This window comes from Phyllostomus discolor, chromosome 11 (assembly GCF_004126475.2).
Source record: "Phyllostomus discolor isolate MPI-MPIP mPhyDis1 chromosome 11, mPhyDis1.pri.v3, whole genome shotgun sequence".
Taxonomy (NCBI): domain Eukaryota; kingdom Metazoa; phylum Chordata; class Mammalia; order Chiroptera; family Phyllostomidae; genus Phyllostomus; species Phyllostomus discolor.
In genome coordinates this window covers 34,712,079-34,730,698 of record NC_040913.2, presented here as the reverse complement: position 1 = coordinate 34,730,698, position 18,620 = coordinate 34,712,079, and the positions used below count along the sequence as shown (strand labels likewise).

At 35.8% G+C, this 18,620-nt stretch overlaps 1 protein-coding gene across 2 annotated transcripts in view; it reads right to left on the bottom strand.

Annotated features, from left to right (window-relative positions):
• Positions 1–18,620, bottom strand: part of DIAPH3 (diaphanous related formin 3) — a 472,405-nt gene that overhangs the window by 365,356 nt on the left and 88,429 nt on the right. For both annotated transcript variants that reach the window (XM_028526818.2, XM_028526817.2), the window contains one exon: positions 3,736–3,866. In XM_028526818.2, coding sequence (XP_028382619.1) covers positions 3,736–3,866 — 131 coding nt within the window. The remainder of the gene's footprint in view (positions 1–3,735; positions 3,867–18,620) is intronic.

Sequence of the window (18,620 nt, the reverse complement as noted above, 5' to 3'; positions counted from 1 at the left end):
TCAGGATTTTTTAAAAGCATTCATATGCTATTTATATATTCCTAAGGTACAAGAAAAAGTAGAGTTATAAAAATGATTGTGATACAATGTGAGTAGCGGCACACATCACCATACATAACTCTGACAAATAACACAGGAAACCGCAAGTCTCAGAAAAATACGGGGAAGATGATGCCATTGACATAGAGTTGAAGAGGATATGACACCAATATATTTAGAATACACATGTGGTGAAAAACTATAATAAAAATGGAAAAAAAGATAAGCTCAAAATCCAGGATACTGGTCACCACAAGACAGTAGGAGAAAGCTAGGCAGAATGAAGGAGGGATACATGGAAGCTTCAAAAATGGAGGAAATAATCCATACCTTAGCCCCATTAATAGGCATGTGATACTTGCTTTACTGTTAAGAACCTCTTTTAATATATTTAACATTTTATAAAATGATTTTTAAATAAAGTAAAGTATTAGTAACTTCACAGTCTGGGGTCTTTTTCTTCATGTTGATGCCAGTGAGTACATGGACTGCACTGCTCGCCACAAGGTTCTCTATTTTTTTTTTTCATCGCAGGTGCCATACATGACACAAAACACATACCAACACCAAAGCGAAGCTCCTCCTCGGGGTCTGTGTTTTCAAACCCAGGAAGAGAAAACACTAGATTTCAAACATCATGCTGATTGAATGGAATAATGGCATGCTAAGGCTGCTTACTTGCTTTGAGGTAAACAAATACATTTTAACTGCATACTTTTCTAAAATGATTTTCTGAAAGTTATAGTTTAATCAAACCTAGTTCCAAAACCTCCTTAGAAATCTTCTAACAAAAAGATAAAGTAAGTGAGAAAATATTTCTTGTAAACTTCAAAATGTTAACCTTGAGGGGAAAAAAATGCCTAAAGTCACAAAAAAACAAAGAGCTGATAAGACTGGATTTTCTGAGACAGAAATCTTATCCTTGACAGCTGCATCAAATTGAGAAAATGAAGATGCATTCTAGAATTACTTTGCTATATGCATAGATGGGTATGGACTAAAATGCTTGATATCAATCATAATGATGTTAGTGTCTACCTTTTTACGTTTCCACGTCAATGTGTCTGATAGCTTAAATGTAATTGCTGACTATGTCAAGATCCACTAAAAGTAATATTTGATCATTTGAAGAAGTTACTCTCTTCTTTAGTGCTTCAAAAATAAAGCAATTTTGTCTTTTAGCGCAGAAGTGTCACCAAGAATATTGAATAATCAATAAAACTTCAAACAGAAGAACTTTGTGATCTTCAAATCAACTCTTCATAAAACAAGCCAAATAATCTGTTATTTAATGCACTAGTTTTTGCATAATTCACTATCTGGATAGTAAAAGGTTGATGTGGCTCATAATTCCTAGGCAGAGTTTCAGAAGTTGACAAATGGCTCTAAAAATATTGCATACCAGCTGGGGGAAAAGAGGTGGCACCTCCTACCTTCTCCTTGATTTTTGAATTAAGTAAATCCTGATCCCAGCATTGGAGAGCCACCATTAATCAGTTTACTTGTTTCTTTTTCAACTCTATTTGCAGACAGTAAAAGCTTTTAACTATAATTTTCTCACTAGCACCACGTAACAATGACCTCAAAGGCTTACAAAAATTAGAATTCTTTCTCTCTTGGAATTTAGTTACATACTGTACCTAAAAAAGAAAATAAGAATAACTATCAGCAGATACATAGTAACAGCAGCGAAGTGTGTAAGATTTGATCCATAGGCATCATTTCAAGTGTTACGTGTACAGCTAAGTCTTTCCTCTAATCAGAGCATTAAGCACAGAAACGTTCTCAAGTAGCTTCTCAATTCTTCAATCCTCTGTCTACAGAAAGTGCTATGATATCAGGAAAAAAGTCTCCAAAAGATTTGTTACTCTTTTCTATTAAAAAGACTACTTCTTAGGGAATATCCACATCACTTGTGGAATCCTGATAATATATTCTAAAACAAGCCATTCTTGGGGAAATAATTTGATTTTTACTTAAATTAGGTTCAAATAAAAGAGACGTATAGCATTATTTCCTAGTGTTTTTAGGTGAAATCACAAAAAATAATTGTTTCTATAGTAATATGCATAAACTTATACATGAAACCCTTTCAGTTTTTCTTTTGTTATCATATTCACCTACTCAAAAGATGAAGATAAAGAAAAGGTAAAGTCTACTTTTAATTATATTGAAAAGCCAAGAATATTTCCAGCACCCTACCAGATAAATTGAAAAATGAGTATATCTCCCCATCAACCCCAAAATAGCTTTTCCTACATGTCAGCTCCATAGGAACAGTACCAGAGCAGCTCTGCCATTTCCTCAAGCCGCACATCTAACATAGTTCTTGAAAGGTAGCATGTGCTTAATAATTATCTTGTGAATAAATACATTTAACAACTACAGATTAAGCTAGAAACTAGGGCTCTTCGTGTATGACTAAACCTCTAAATAAATTACTAATTCAACATAGCTTCTAACACTAGGCAAGGGTAAGACTTGCGAAGGATAAAATCCAACTTCATTGTTTCAATCAACAAATCTCACCAAACACTTCTGTGCTAAGCACGGTCTAGTAAAGAGAGATAAATAAGAAATATGAAGTCCTTGGTCTCATGTCCACTATTAGTTTACAGCCTAGAAAACAGATTAGGAGTGGCAAAATATGAAAAAAATAAAGAGGAAGTTGAACTATACTAAATATTCTTTGTTTGCTCTCCATATTCCTTGGTCAAACCTCACTCACTTTCATGGCTTAGCAGGCAGAGCCCTTCTGTTTTTAAATACTTGCACTGTCAAGGATTTTGTCATACTATCACCTAACTATAGGAATGTCCAAAAAAATGAAACAATCAGGGAGAATGTCAAAAAGATTCTTTTATACATTAAAAACCAATCACAATTTGTCATTCTAGCCCTCAGAACAGATGCACACACACACACACAAACATCATGTCCACACATAAAGATACACTCCTGTGCACGAATAAGCACCGACATGATACAATAAGTTAAAGAGATCTACCTTAGGCCCTTGGAACTGTGAAATTCTAATTCTATAACTGCTCAGATATTTTATAATTTCTGCTTGAAAATTTTTAAGAATATACTCAGCTAGAAAGTCTAAAAATTGATGTAGAGACATCCCTATAGTAATGCTGCCAGATACAGGACACTCAGCTGAATTTAGATTTCAGAAAATCATTTTTTCTAAGTATAAACATATCTAAAATTAAGATTTTACTGGGCATCCTGTATTTATATTTGCTAACTCTGGCAACACTAATCTAACACCACCATTTCCAATAAAGGAAAAAGTAAATTAATGGTACTTCTGGCTATGTTCAACAGGAATAACCAATATATGTGTAATCCCCAAATTCTGAGTGAAACTCAATCACATTAAGTTAGTAGTTTCTGATCATGATTATTCTCTGTAAAAAAAAAAAATCTAAGTTTTTAAAAATTCTCAGAAAAAAGTGAGCTTTTTTTTTAAGTCCAAAGTCTATGTATTACTCAGTAATAAATACAAAAGTACAACTGACACAGTATTTCTTGATGCATAAAAATATTGTGAATTCACTTTTTACCTTAACTAGTTGTTGAGGTATTCAGGCTCCGGATTATAGAAAAAGTATTAAGTAAAAATGACAGATTGGTAACTACTGTTTAACTCAGCAGCACACCCTGATGATGCTCAGACACAGGAATTACCTCACGGGGTTACTAGTCAAAGATACGCGAAGTGACTCCAGGCACGTGACAAGTCTCTCATCTGCAGCCCCCATTTTCAGTTCGTGGATGAATTCCTGAGGTGAGATCTGCCGGCTTCTCTTAAGACTTCCCTGTAAAAGAAGTTAAAAAGAATGTTTTAATTCATACCATGTGAAGATTATCCATTACAATAACAATTACATTAACCTCACCTTTCACATTAACAGCTGCACACAGCTCCTTGAAGTCTTAACTATGAGAGGAAGATTCCCTTACTTCCTCGGCCCATAAATCTGTAAATTCACAATCTATGGTATCCATGAAAATAGTAACATAATATCAAGAGTTGCAAATTAACACAACTGTTTCAAATAAAAAATATAACAGGCAATAAAGTGTTTATCATAGAAAGTATTTTAAAATATTTTAGACACACTCAAAATAAAAGCCAAAACTCAATACAAGGATGGCCCTATTAAAATAAATACTCCAAGCAACACAAAAAGCCTGAGATTTCGCCCTGCCTACAAGCTAAGTCAGCCTGTTAAGGTTTCATGGATGCTGACAGAAAACACAAGAATCCTAAGATAGAGTCAAAATACTTGATTATGCACATATTGGTTCCCCAACCCACCAACTCCCGTGGGGATAATGCAGGGCCCCAATGCAGGGCAATGGATGATGGATACCTGTACAGGCAGGGGACTGCATTATACAGGAAGAACACTGAGTTTGGGGGATAAACCATTTTTGTAGTGAACCCTAACAGGCTTGCTCATTACCCATTGACAAACAACACTTCACTTCTAAGGCTACTCACTGCAAATGCAACCCTGAGAAATGGCCCAGGTAAAGAGCGAGCATTCAAGCCTTGAATTCTTGGCAAAACCAAAAAATATATATACAGTATATTCAGGGCCCGTGACAGACTGCCTTTCCCAATGATAAATGTATCTCATAAGAGATTTGTATTCAGAATATTTAACAAGCTCCTACAACTCAAGAGTAATGACAAAAACAGTACAATCACTAAAGAAGATATACAAATGGCCAATAATCACATGAAATGACTGTTCACAATCACTTATCAACAGAGAAATGCAAATTGAAACAAGTGAAATGCAAATTAAAACAAATTAAATAACACTACACACTCCCTAGAAAGGTGGGGATGTGAAGCACTGGAACTCTGCTACAGGACCCTTGGCGATTTAACATCAAACTGCTGCTTTCCAAAAGAGCTCTGACCATCTCTTTTAAAGCTAAAAATAGCCCTGGCTGGTGTAGCTCAGTGTATGGAGCTCGGGCTGCAAACCACAGCATCTCAGGTTCGATTCCCAGTCAGGGCACATGCCTGGGTTGCAGGCCAGGAACCCCAGCAACTGCACATTGATGTTTCTCTCTCCCTCTCTCTTTCCCCCTCCCCTCCCTCTATAAAAAGTAAATAAATAAAATCTTTAAAAAAAAAAAAAGCTAAGAATATTCATTGACCAAAGGACTCGGCAATTGCACAGCTAAGTGTTAAGGAGGAGTAAATATATGCATACAGTGTTCAGAAGAGTTTTATTCATAGTAGCCAAAGACTGGGAACAACCTAAATATTCATCAACAAATTGGGTTATATCCATACAATGGAATACTACACAACAATAAAAATCTTTTTTCACTACTAATAATGCAACAAAATAAATGAATCTAAAATAACTATACTGAGTTAAAGAAGCCAAACAAAAAAGAGTACACAATGTATGGTTCCATTCATATGAAAGACCAAGAACGATCTGTTAGTTTTTCTCCATGACCATTTCAGTCCAAGGCATAGAAGTAGAGCTGTTACTTTTTGGTGTGTTTGGCTACAAAATAGGGTTAAAGGTGAACATCTTATATGGGGTAGCAAGTCGATTTTTCCGATAAACATTGAGAAAAACAGACTATACTCACTGGTAAAAAATACGTCTTTATCTCAGCCATATTAAGTTTTTCTAGCTTGAACAATTTATTAGGCAATAAATTGCCTAAAAGCCTCTGCATTTTCACCTGAAATCCCTGCCTCTAACACCCTTCCCTCTTCCCCAGACCTCACCACCACCACGCATCATTGCACAGTCCTGCTCCTAGATACCAGTGAAATCGGAGCTGAGGGTAACTTCTCAGGGAAGGCTTTCTATGAGCCACACAAACTGAGTTCCTGATCAATAGTTTCCTGACCTAAAACACTCCCTACTGTGTGTAAAAATAACTTTTACCTTTATTATATAAAGGTTATAGTGAATGCCTACTGTGTGTCAGATCCTGTTTACATGATGTAGATCCAGAGGTAAAAATAAAAGATAAAAATGGCCCCTAAGTTTTTGGTCTAAGCCAAAATGTGGTGCCATCTACTGGAATGGGAAGGAAGGAGAGCGGGTGATAGGGAATGTTAAGAGTTACAAGACTGAGCAAATGACATTTTCCTAAGAAAATAACATTCGAGTGGAGATGAAAATAAAGAGAGAAAATAAAGAGGGAGACAGATATTCCAAGCAAACAGAAGAGCAAATACAAAGCCCTGAGGCAGGAATTCACTTGGTATATTCAAAGAACAGCAAGAAGATGCATCTACACCCCAGTGAACAGGACAGTTAGAGATGACGAGGACAGACACAACAGGCAGGCTTCTGATGCTGGACATGGGATGGGAAAACTACCGTCTGCGTGCCAAATGTTTTCTATCACTCTTGAGCTAAGAATGCTTTTCACATTTTTAAAAGCTTGAAAAAAAGAAGAGGAATAGGAAGCACAGGAGAGAGGGAGGAGAACGATGAAGCAGCAGCAATCAAGGCCCTATGGCCACACAAAGTCTAAAATGCTTACAGTCTGTTTAAAACCAAGTTTCTGGGCCACTGATAGGATCCTGCAAACCATGGTAAGTGCTTTATGTTTTATTCTGAGTGGATAACAAACTATTAGAGGGTGCTGAGCATAGGAAAGATGTAATAAGCATTTTTTAAAAATTATTCCAAGTCCTATGTGGCAACATACTGTAAATGGCAAAACATGAAACCAGGAGACCAACTAGAAGGCTATCATACTGTTAGGTCAGGAGCTGGTGTTGGCCTGGTGTGAGATGCCACTGATGGAAGACAGGAGAGTTGCTCAACATGAAGGTGGATCAGACAAGATTTGCTGACAGTTTGAATGTGAGGTGTGAAAGAAATAAAATACAAAGATGATGCCAAAGCTTTTGGTCTCAACAACTAAATGAATGGTGTTACCATCTACTAATCACTATGACCTTATCCATATCAGCTTGAATGGTGGGTAGATTGAAGATAAGCCTGATCAGAACTTTAAGGGAGAAAACAAAACAAAACAAAAAAGGATGGGTAACACTTCTGAAGAGATTTTCTATAAAGGGGGGCAAAGAACTGGAGCAGCAGCTGTGGGGTGATTTAGGCAGGGGTGGGAGGGGCCTACCATGCTTGCATGCTGATGAGAATGACAAAGCAAAGGGGAAGAAATGGGTGATGCAGAGGGTAGTTACAGATGCAGTGAAACAAACAAGCGAACAAAAAAACCCGAGTGAGGGGACAGAGAATGTGAGCTACTACATAAGAGGAAAGATTGACCTTATACACAGTTGGGAAACTGTGGAAAGCGTGTCACTGTAAGAAGAGCAAAAGCAGAAGCAAAGATAACAGATTCAGGTGCAGTGTGAGGTCTGGTGATTTGGAAGTGAGGTATGACAGTTCTATTACCTTGATGCTCTCAGTGATGGAAGCAGCAATAAAATCAGCTAAAATGAAATGAAAAATGCAGACCTGGAAGTATGAGAAGAAAAGATATGAAATCATTTTCAGAAAGTAAAGAAGTGCACTGACAAGATCTGATATCTGTTCAGATACAGGTCACGAGCTCGTTGGTCACCTGTGGTCATTTGGGAAATGCCCGTCAGTATGCTACATGCCTCCTCCTAGCTGCATGCTATACTGAAGTGCAAGCACAGAGGTGGGGAGTTTAACCGAGGGCAGAGGTTATGTGAAGAGGCCAGTGAACTGATGGTTTATGCAAGAGAACAAAGGCTTGTGTGTCTAAGGTCCATAAGGAGACAAGTAAAGGCATGGTGAGGTTGCAGAAGCAGTAAACATTTTTTTAAAAATGGTAGAGTTGATGGATTAACAGTTCTAAAAGGGTTACAGAATTTTTTTAAAGATTTTATTTATTTATAGAGAGAGGGGAAGGGAGGGAGGGAGAAGGAGAGGGAGAGAAACATCCATGTGCGAGAGAGTCACAGACCGCATGCCTCTCACATGCTCCAAACTGGGACCTGGCTACACACCAGGTGTGGGCCCTGACCAGGAAGCAAACCAGCAACCTTTTGGTTTGCGGGCAACTCCTGAACCACTGAGCCACACCAGTCCAGGCTAAAAGGGTTACAGAATTCTTAAAGTGAGAATATTTAAGTAAGTAGAAAAGACAGATGATGCTGAGGAAATGATGTTTGTAAACCATATTTAGAGGTGATATTTTACAATCCAAGACTATGGGTGGTTGAGATTGGTTGGAAAAAGATCACTGGGAGTGGCGAAGTCGAGGAAATAAGAGTATGGAATGTTGGATGCATCATCTATGTGAATGATGAAGTCAGTGAGAATAACGACTGTGGTAGTAGCAGGTGGAAAAGCAATGAGCTAGGGAGCCAATCTGCTAGGAGCAAGGAGTCTGTCAGCACATGCCAGCACCTCTATGTGATGCCATCGTCTCCACTAGAAGACATCTGCTAGGGCAGTGTGTGCTTCTGCTAATTCATCACTATGTCATCAGCCCCTGGAAAAGGCTTGGCATCCAATGAATGAATGAGCTCATAATAAAATGGAAGGTGTACATAGACTGAGGATTAAAATAAGGTAAAAAAATTCTGAAAAAAAAAATGATTACTCAGAAGAAAATATTTTGAATTAAAGACATAAGGAATAGACCAGATAATTGGGAAATTAGTTTTCAGCACAATTTTCCCCCTTTTATTATATTACTATCAAAATACAGGTTTAAAGGAAAATTGAGAAGAGAAAATATTGTTACACAAATAATCAGAAATATTCCTTTAAAGCACAGCTCTTCTTGTGTTTCTCTCATTTGATACAACTTCAAAGGAAGTGGGAAGTAGGAAGAGAGAAGGCAAGGACACTCACGTCTGTAATCTACAAGTCCATTAGCCATGAAGATGAAAATACTTAGGAAGCTTTATCCCCTGTGGTATCAAACACATTACTGAGATAAAAATGCCTGCCTGATATCACAAAAATTAGAAGAATATTTATCCAACATAATTTTTAAATCTTTTTTAATCCCATAGTAAATTTTATTCTAAAACATCAAATGCAGAACAGAAAGTAAAACACATATATCACTCATTAGATTCTTTATTAAATATATTCTAAGGTAAAAAACATAACACTCACTTTCACACTTATTTCCCTTATCATTTCTATTTCTCTAAAACCAAATATTCTTGCATTAAAGGTAATAGTAACCATTTCCTTTGACTCATCTTAGAAAAGATTCTTCTGTATCTGCCTCAATGCCTACATGACAAGTCAGTTCAGATGTAAAAATTATTAAGTGTATGTATCCTCACTCTTTGATCTTATTTGTATGCAAAGTAATTTGGAATATCATATCTATGACAAGTTAAAAATATATCATACCTCAAGTTACCAGTGGAAAATGGTAAAAAACTTCCTTTCATTTTTTCAAATAATTGAATGATTTCTATATAACCATGGAGAATCCATCATTACATGATGACCTGATTTTCTAAATAATATAAATAAAAAGCTAAATCTAGAAAGTGTGATGCTCTGCAGGACAGTGACACAGCACAATGTCGGTGTGGGCCAGGACAGTGACTGTTAGTCCCCAGTAAAGTGTGGAACACAGGGCCATTGCTTTAAGCAAAAGTCACCTAGATTATTTGAGACATCACAGAAATCAGAAATGATATTCCTAAACATTACTCCAACTTCTATAAACTGTTATTCAAAACATGAAATCAAACCTTGTTTCTCCTGAAAAGTGGCCTATATTACAACTCACCATTCAACATCCTCAACTGCAGGTGATGGTTTTGTCTTTTAATCACATTTTTAAAATGCTGATTTTCTTTCTGAATTTAACATAAAGACCCAAAATATATAGCTTCTAGAGGTATAACTTTTTAAATATTGGGAGACTGAAAGAACAGGTTGAAACTACAAATGGTTTTGTATGCTGTTAGTTACTAGATTCAAGATCCTTCTTCACAAACATTCACTTAGTAATTGTTAGTACATAAATGGCAGAAAACAGAAAAGTTCCATGAAAATAAAGCCAAAATAAGTCAAAAGGCCTCAGTTTTCATAATTATGAGACAGTGTGTGCATACTCTTGCATGGGTGTATGTGTCTACCTCTATGTCTGTGAGTTTTTATCTGTCAGTAACTATAAATGAACTGTCTCAGTTTCTTTTTAGTATTATAATTCCTGAATTCTTAGTACCTATTATTTAGGTAATGAGACTTGTGGAGATGAATAAGATGATACAAAATGTAGAGCCTATTTAAAGAAATAGTTTGCATTGATAATAACAATATTTTAAGAAAACAGCAGAGTCAGCACTGTGAAAAGAAGAGGGGATGAGCACAGTTGATGCCAACGGGGTAATTATAATCTAAATTACTGTCATGTATATTGCTATTAAAATGCATTGCAACAATTTCCTTACATTTTTCAAATGATTTCTAGCATCTCTCATGTCACTGATCAACAGAAACATTGTGCTGTCACTGTAATACAGATTGCTTGTTTCAGAGCATTTACAACCCCAGCAGATCTCCATTACCAATAAAAATCTGTTATTCAGAGATGGTATTATGCAAACTCACAGTAGAAACTAGGAGTGATGTAAAGTACTGCAGAAAGGTACGTTCACCAACAAAATAATTTAGCAAAGAGTTTCCTTAAAGTGTTATTTATAATTTTTTTATAAACATTAAATGAGCACCATTGTATACCAAAACCTCTGGCTATAATTTTAGAAGCTTCTTTTAAAATACATTAAAAATAGCATATATTACAAGTTTAGAATTACCAAGTACACTTTTACAAGGAAATGTGATAAAATGTAAAAAATATGCTGTTCTCCTTTCAGTACCTAAAATATCTTTATAAAGGAAAACAAAAATTGATCCAACGCTAGTTTTAGACACTTAGAAATTAACTTGAAATAACAATAAAAGAAATTTCTACATTTTAAGATGGTTCACTATATTCCCAACACACTACATTTGTCTATGGCCCATCAATATCTAACTAGCATCAACTTCCCTCCCATCCACAGGAAAGCTTTCCTACATTGGCCCACTGCTTTCAATAAGACACTTGAATATTTAGACTACTTTATGTATTTAAGAAGAGTTGCTGCAACTGCTGACTGCAGCATCCTGGTGTTATGAAATTTCTACCTGCTGACCATGACCAGAACCGAGATGTTATTTTAGCTTATAAGCCTTAAAAGTGATATACCAGAAGGTAACAGTCAACTGCTTCTACCCAAAGCCGGGTAATAGCAGTTGCATAAGCAATGGGGAGCCACATGCACGAGCACATTGCATCAACTGTAGCACACAGTTGTAAGAAGAACGAGGGTATCTCTGGACTAACGTAGCATGGTTTTTAGAATATACAGGGTCTGGCGGAAGCAACGCCATTGATTGTGGTTGGTAGGGCACGTGAATATCTTACACAAGATGGACAGCAATTTGAACATTTCGCCTGAAATGTCATACGGTGTGCTTGGGTATGATGTTGTTATGTGACATAATTACATGTTTATGATTTTGTAATAAAACATTTTTATGTAATAAAGAAGGGGTTATTTGTGCTGGATTCAGTATATTACCTTTTGCTTATACAAGAAAAATGAGGAAATGCATATTTTTTATTTGTACAAATAATGGGGAGAGAAAAAGATGACACAAAATGTGAAACTAATGAGACTGTATACCTTTCAAGGTGTGGATGGGAACATGATGAAAACAGAGTAGAACAGCTTAGAGAAATGAGGGTGAGTAGAAATTCTCGTCATACACTTTTTGTGGAGTTTTGATTTTCAAACTATGTCAATGTTCCATATACTCAGGAAGAAAAATATAAAATCAAGAAGAATGGGAAGAAAATCCTAAAGTGAAATAAATCCAAATCAAATGAACCTAGCTATATTTCAAATTCATAACAATGTCAGAAATAAACTAGAATATGAAAATGGAAAATATCAGAATAAACTCTTGGTTTGGGTAGAAAAAGGAGGGGGCTATTTAGATAGATGATAGATATAGATAGCCAAAGACATAAAAATAGATATAAGATGGGTATTTGCATATATATTTTCTATATAATATATTACATGTTTTATACACACACACACGTATAAAATATGTATTTATATTATATATCTATATATACACAATATCAAAGTGTGCACATATGCATATACTCACATGTCATATGTATGTGCAAACATACCAGTATATACATACATCCTGACTACCTTTTAGAAGACCTAGCACGCCAATATTGATTTCCAAATAGAGTCCCCAAATCAAGGGAAAATTCCTTGGAGAAAAAGCTGACTCCATGGCTGGAGCTAGGGCAGGACAGACTGACCATGGAAATTCCTATACAAGATAGTAAGGAAGTACTCAAAGGATGATGGGCTATGACCAAAACCAAAGGAACCAGTTTGAAGGGCTTTCTATCCACCAAACCTGCCAGTGTGGGGGAAGGGGTAGCTGATGAAGGACACAGCTTTTCCCTTTGTATTGATGACAACGTGCTGGAGCTAGATGTTGGGAAAGGACTTGCCAATGAGTTGTATACTGCAAAATGGTTAATGATCTTATTATATTATGTAAATTTTACCACAAGAAAAAAGTTTTAAGGAACACTTCTAAAACAGAAAACAAAGTTAACTTGTAGTGTCAGAAGTCAGGACAAGGAGTTATCTTGAGGAGGAGGAGGAAGTTTAGTGACTGAGACAGTCAAGCTTGCTGGCGTTGTACTAATTCTCTGGCTGGGTACCAGTTAAATGGGTGTGTTCACTCTGTGATGACTTACCTAGTGCTATATTGAATATTTTTTACTTTATTATATAAATTTAATTTTAAAATATTAAAAATTCAAATGTACTAATTTTTTATGCTTTATGTACACACACATCCATATCTAAGGTTAGATATGTTCAAATTGAATGCCCTTTAAATCTTAATTTAGGTTTTAAAAGATATCATTTAAAATATTTTATACAGGATAACATTATATATTTCCTTGCTGAAAAATGAAAAGGGGAAATGAAAAAAAGAAGGGAAAAGTTATACTGTGTCAAATAAGGCCATTTGTTTTTATTTAGCATCTTTACTATACCTTTTAGAACTGGGTTTACTTCCATTTGAACAGCAAACTGTATTTTTAAAACTTAAAAAAAGCCGTGGCTGGTGTAGCTCAGTGGATTGAGTGTGGGCTGCAAACCAAAGTGTCGCAGGTTCGATTCCCAGTCAGGGTACATACCTGGGTTGCAGGCCATGACCCCCAGCAATCGCACATTGATGTTTCTCTCTCTCTCTCTCCCTTCCCTCTCTAAAAATAAATAAGTAAAAATTAAAAAAAAAAAAACTTAAAAAAAAATCAGCCCAAAGTTAGGGGTGGAGGCTGATTAAATAAACATGTAAGTTCTAATTTGGCAGTCTCTATTTGATGGTTCAGTGAAAGATAAATCTATTCATAGATCTGAACAGATAGAAAAAAAATATGCTCATGCTTTTAGTCACTGGTTCATTATCTACTTTATTGTGTTGATTATGTTTATGTAAAAAGAAAAATCACAGTGAAATTTCATTGGACATTTAAACACACACACACACTTAGGGGATGGGGGCGGTTAAGATAATGCCAGCTGTTCTCGTTTTTAAAACTAGGCAATTTGGTTTTCAGTCCCTCCAGGTAATTGCACAATTATTTGCCTCCACAATTCTAAGTAGTTTTTTAAAGTGTCACTGTTACATTTACAGTGTAAGCATGTCTTCTTTTTCTCTTCTTTTTCTTGATTTATGGAAGAAAACCACCTTGCCTCTGCATATACACATGCTAGCCTACCAATCCAATGTTTACGTTAGTAACAAGGTTGAAAATACAAAACAGTGCAAAATCAACTTCGAAAATACCTATATTCTCTCATCTTGTGACAGCAGGCACATATTTCCTTTTTCTTAATTAGCAGTTTTTAAAGCTGTGCAGTTTGTAGATCAAAGCAAAGGAAGGGAAGGAAGGACCCATAGTCTGCAGGGTGGATGAGGAAGGGAGCAACATGAGCAACTGAACTGATTACAATGAAAGCAAGCAACCAAAATCCAACAAAAAGAGGTTAATTGTTCATTTGCTCATGTTCATCCTCCTTGTAACTAAGTATACAGACATGACAAGACAGAAACAGTCTCATATCTCCTCTCTGTTTCCCAGAACAGCTGGCATTATGTTCTAGCAGATATTACATAAATGCTTCTTAATAAATGAGAGAGTAAAGAAGGTAATGAACTTCAATTTACTTAACTAGTTTGTTCCTTCTAAAAGCATCCACAAATGTGAAGTCTTAAAACTTTGGTAGTCAAATGGCAACAATTTTATAAGTACATAATTTCTAGGATGTTCTATAAAACCTAGCTGCCCTAATGTAATCATTCAATAAACATGTATGTAAATGTCTGTTATGTACCAACCATTATGATGAATACTGAGACTCAAAAACAGTCAAAAAAGAGAAAATTCTACCCTTGAGGTTCTCATCATCAGGTGGGAAAGAGTATCTGAACAGTTACAAGTTAGAGGAGCCTGGATATAAATTCATTCCCAGTGTGCAGAGGGACATGTCCTAACCGCCACCTGGGTAATCAGGGAAGGCTTCCTTGATTCAAGAACCAGGTCTTTCAGGATGGGGAGTGGGAAATAAATAACACAGATAATGTGGGGCAATGCACAGTGAGATAGAAGAGCTGGGAACTACCTGGCTATATTGCAGGTGATGTACAGAGTGCGGAGAATAGAAGCACAGAATACACAAAAACCTGATTGCTGAAGGCTCCTGCCTCAAACCAAGGAAAGTCAACTTTAACCCACAGATAGCAGAAGTCACTGCAGGATTGGAAATTAACATACGAGAAGCTGTACGTTAGGAAGATACTCTAGCAACAGTAAGGAAGACAGAAACATGAGCCTCTGAGGCAGCTTACAAGGTTAGAGAGAGAGACAAGGCCAGTTCAGGTGAGCTTGTAAGAAAGAATTTATCTTCTCAGTTCTGTTGAAACCTTAAAAAAAAATAAAAAAAGCTGGGAAGAGTTACTGGAGTTGATCAGGAAGCCCAACATGTTCTAACTCCAATGCACTTAAAGACAAAATGCAGGAGGATCATTTTTCCTGCTAACAGACACAAAGGAGCCTCTTTCTAACCATCCCACTCTTCTTGTAATATTCAATGTTCTACCAGGAAAAAGACATTTTTTTCCAAACCTACCTTTTCGATCCCATATCCCACTGTTCTCTTTCATGGACACCTCGCTACAAGCTGAACAACCTCCCGATCCACGTGTGCACATCAGTTTCCCCCCACACACGTCTCTTCTGGTGGGAGCTCCACAGCCTTCTTTACCTCCACTTCCCCACCTCCAAATGTTTAAATCCTACCTGTCCCACATTCCTACTCAACACCACCTTCTCACTGAAACCTTTTCTAATCTCCTCAGCAGGAGGTAATTCTGACCTCCAGGTTATCACTTCAAATTTCTATCTCCTATTGCACTTCAATTATTTCTAGCTGGCTTCCATAACATAGTCATACATTTTATGACTCCCACCATATTAAAAACTCCTTGGCAAAAGATAAGTGTTGATCTCATCTTTATATGCATTCCAGGACACAGGAACTCAAACAATTTAAGAAATTTTATAAATCCTACCCTAATCAAAACTACATTAGGGCAGTTGGTTAAAACAATCTAGTTACACTCATTCTTTCATTTAGCATTGTTCGCTGGGCAGCTATTACATGCAGCCACTGTTCCACAGGTTAAAAATAGTGAAATGAACTAAACCAGGAAAAAGCCCTATAAATTTTAGAAATATACTTTTCCTTCCCAGAGGAGTTTCAGCATCATTGCTAGTTAGACAGTGATTCAGTATATTTCCTTTCAATTACTTCCTAAAACTTTCCTTCAGCTATCTACCAAGCACCACCCCTCATGAACTACATGGACAAATTAGGATTTCTGTCCTGGTAGAGAGGATGAGCATGTCGATTCTCGAGCTCCATGCTGTGGGAGAATCTAGACATATAGTAAAAATTAACTAATACAAAAATAACTAATACAAATTCTTTGAGTTTCCAGGCCTGGTCTTATATATTGATTGATTCTGATAAAAGTGTAGCCTACAAGAGAGCAGGCACATGGTCAGCTTTGTTCACTACAATATCCCTACGCCTAGAACAGTGCCTGGCCCATAATAATATTTATTTTTAAAAAGTGAATGAAAAAGATTAAATACTTCTATTAATCTAAGACACAGAGTGTGATTGCAATCACTCAAGGTAAAGAGCATGACTTGAAGGCCTGCCCCGTGTCAATCCATTAACTTATTTTCATTTCTGGTTTGATTGTAAAATACGATTTTCATAAATCACCAGAGTAGTTTATAAGCAGGCTCTCTTCTCAGCCTGCCATTCCCTACATACCATTATTAAAGAGAAAAATAAAATATAACACTTTCAATAAAGCATCTTTCTTTATAAATAGGCTAAGAACATTCAAGTAGATAGATAGCATAAATTCACAGGAATATAATTTTAAGTGCAATTTCCACTCATTGATATGTATCATAAGCAATAAGCCATTTATTAAGCATAAAAGTAAAGGGTTATCCTTGAAGCACTAGTACCCAGAAATCTAATAATGGAAATGGAGTAATTCACACTTGAATTTTTAAACGAGAATGCATAATAAAAATAAAATTGTGAATATAAGAAAAGCAAATATCCAGTATGTTATAAATACATTACACAACAACTACTTCCAGATAAAAACAATTATATCAATTAAATTCTGGAATGTATAAATTATTTTCCCATTTTTACAGTCCATATCATAAGGTATGATCCATAATGAAATGCAATGCATTGCTGGTAAGTGTTTAAAAACCGCCTCTCAGGAAAACAGTAACAACTTGTTGGTAGTATTTGCCAATCTGTGTGAGGTAAAGACTCCCAGATGGCTGATTACAAGCAACTACTGCAATGTTACTGAACATGACAGAAAAACTGGCTCTAGAACACCTCTGAAAACTGCACTGTGCTAGACTAATTTGCATTTGGTACATACTGTATTTATAAATCATTGACTTATCCATCAATAACTTATTCTGCATATGCTACATTCCAGGTTAGAATGGAGGCATGATAAAAATGACAAAATCCCAGCCCCTGAAGCCCACCTCTGTACTAAGTAACAAGCTCTATATGCTTTAGTAGGGTGAAGAGACATATACGTATACAGTAAATACGCAGACATACCTCTTTATTCAACCACCATTTATATAGGTAGCCGGCCCCCTGGTAGTGTACAGAAATAAAATAATTAGGATGTAATTATCTCAAAATTATTTCCTTTACATAAATAGTAAATTTATACCATCTTCAATTTATGCCTAAAGGTTAGTGTCTTTGATGTTTTTTTAATTTTCTTTAGTTTGGCAGTAAGATTTAAAATATACCATTCTGAAATCTTTAAAAATAATTTCTGTGTAACTAAACCTGTATTGCCCTTGATATGGTTTTCTTAATTTTTAAAATGCTTTATTTATTCATTTGTGTACATACATATTTGTACACAAATTTTTTATAAATCCATAAAAGCGAAAAGTTATACTAAGCTGCTCTATACCCCTTCCCATTGTAAGGTAATCCTTGTAAAATTCCTTGTCTATATCCTTCCATATTTTAATCAATGCTCACATAATCATATGTGCTTGTGTGTATACACACATACGTAATTGTACAGGTGGAACTTGGCTTTTAATTGTATTATCTTATATAACTTTCTGCATTTTACTTTTCTCTGATTTAGACATCATGGAAATTTCTCCATCTAATATAACTCTAATATATTCTTTTTAATATTGGCAAAATTCTCCATGGTATGGATGACCAAAATTTATAGAAATGTCTTTTGTTTCCAGGTTTTAAACATAGTAAGTAATAACAAAAGAAACATATCCCTGTGAGTATGTCCTCACCTATTGGTGCTTATATTTCTTTTTTTTTCTTTTTTTTTTTTTTTAATTTACTGCTTTTATAGAGAGAAAGGAAGGGAGAAAGGGCTGTTCCACTTATCTATGCATTCATTGGTTGCTTCTTGTGTATGCCCTGAGTGGGGATTACATCCACAACCTTGGTGGATCAAGATAACACTCTCACCAACTGAGCTACCTGCCCAGGGCTGGCGCTTGGATTTCTAAGTCATAGATTCCCTGGGTCAAAGAGCACACACATTTCTCTTTTTCATGAACATATCAGGCACCTTTCCCACAATACTGTATCATTTTATAACTCCACCAGCAATGGATAAAGGTACTTTTTCCACTAGAAAACTAAAACTATCTACTGGGAGTAAAGTTATTATTACATGTATGTAATCAGTACTATCTTACTACAAATTTCACATATGTATTTATGTTTTTAAATTTGTTCTTGAATTATTATTACCTCATTTTTTAATTGTTTTTTTCTTTTTTTTCTAGTCAACTCATACAAGTTCACCATAGGGTATAGC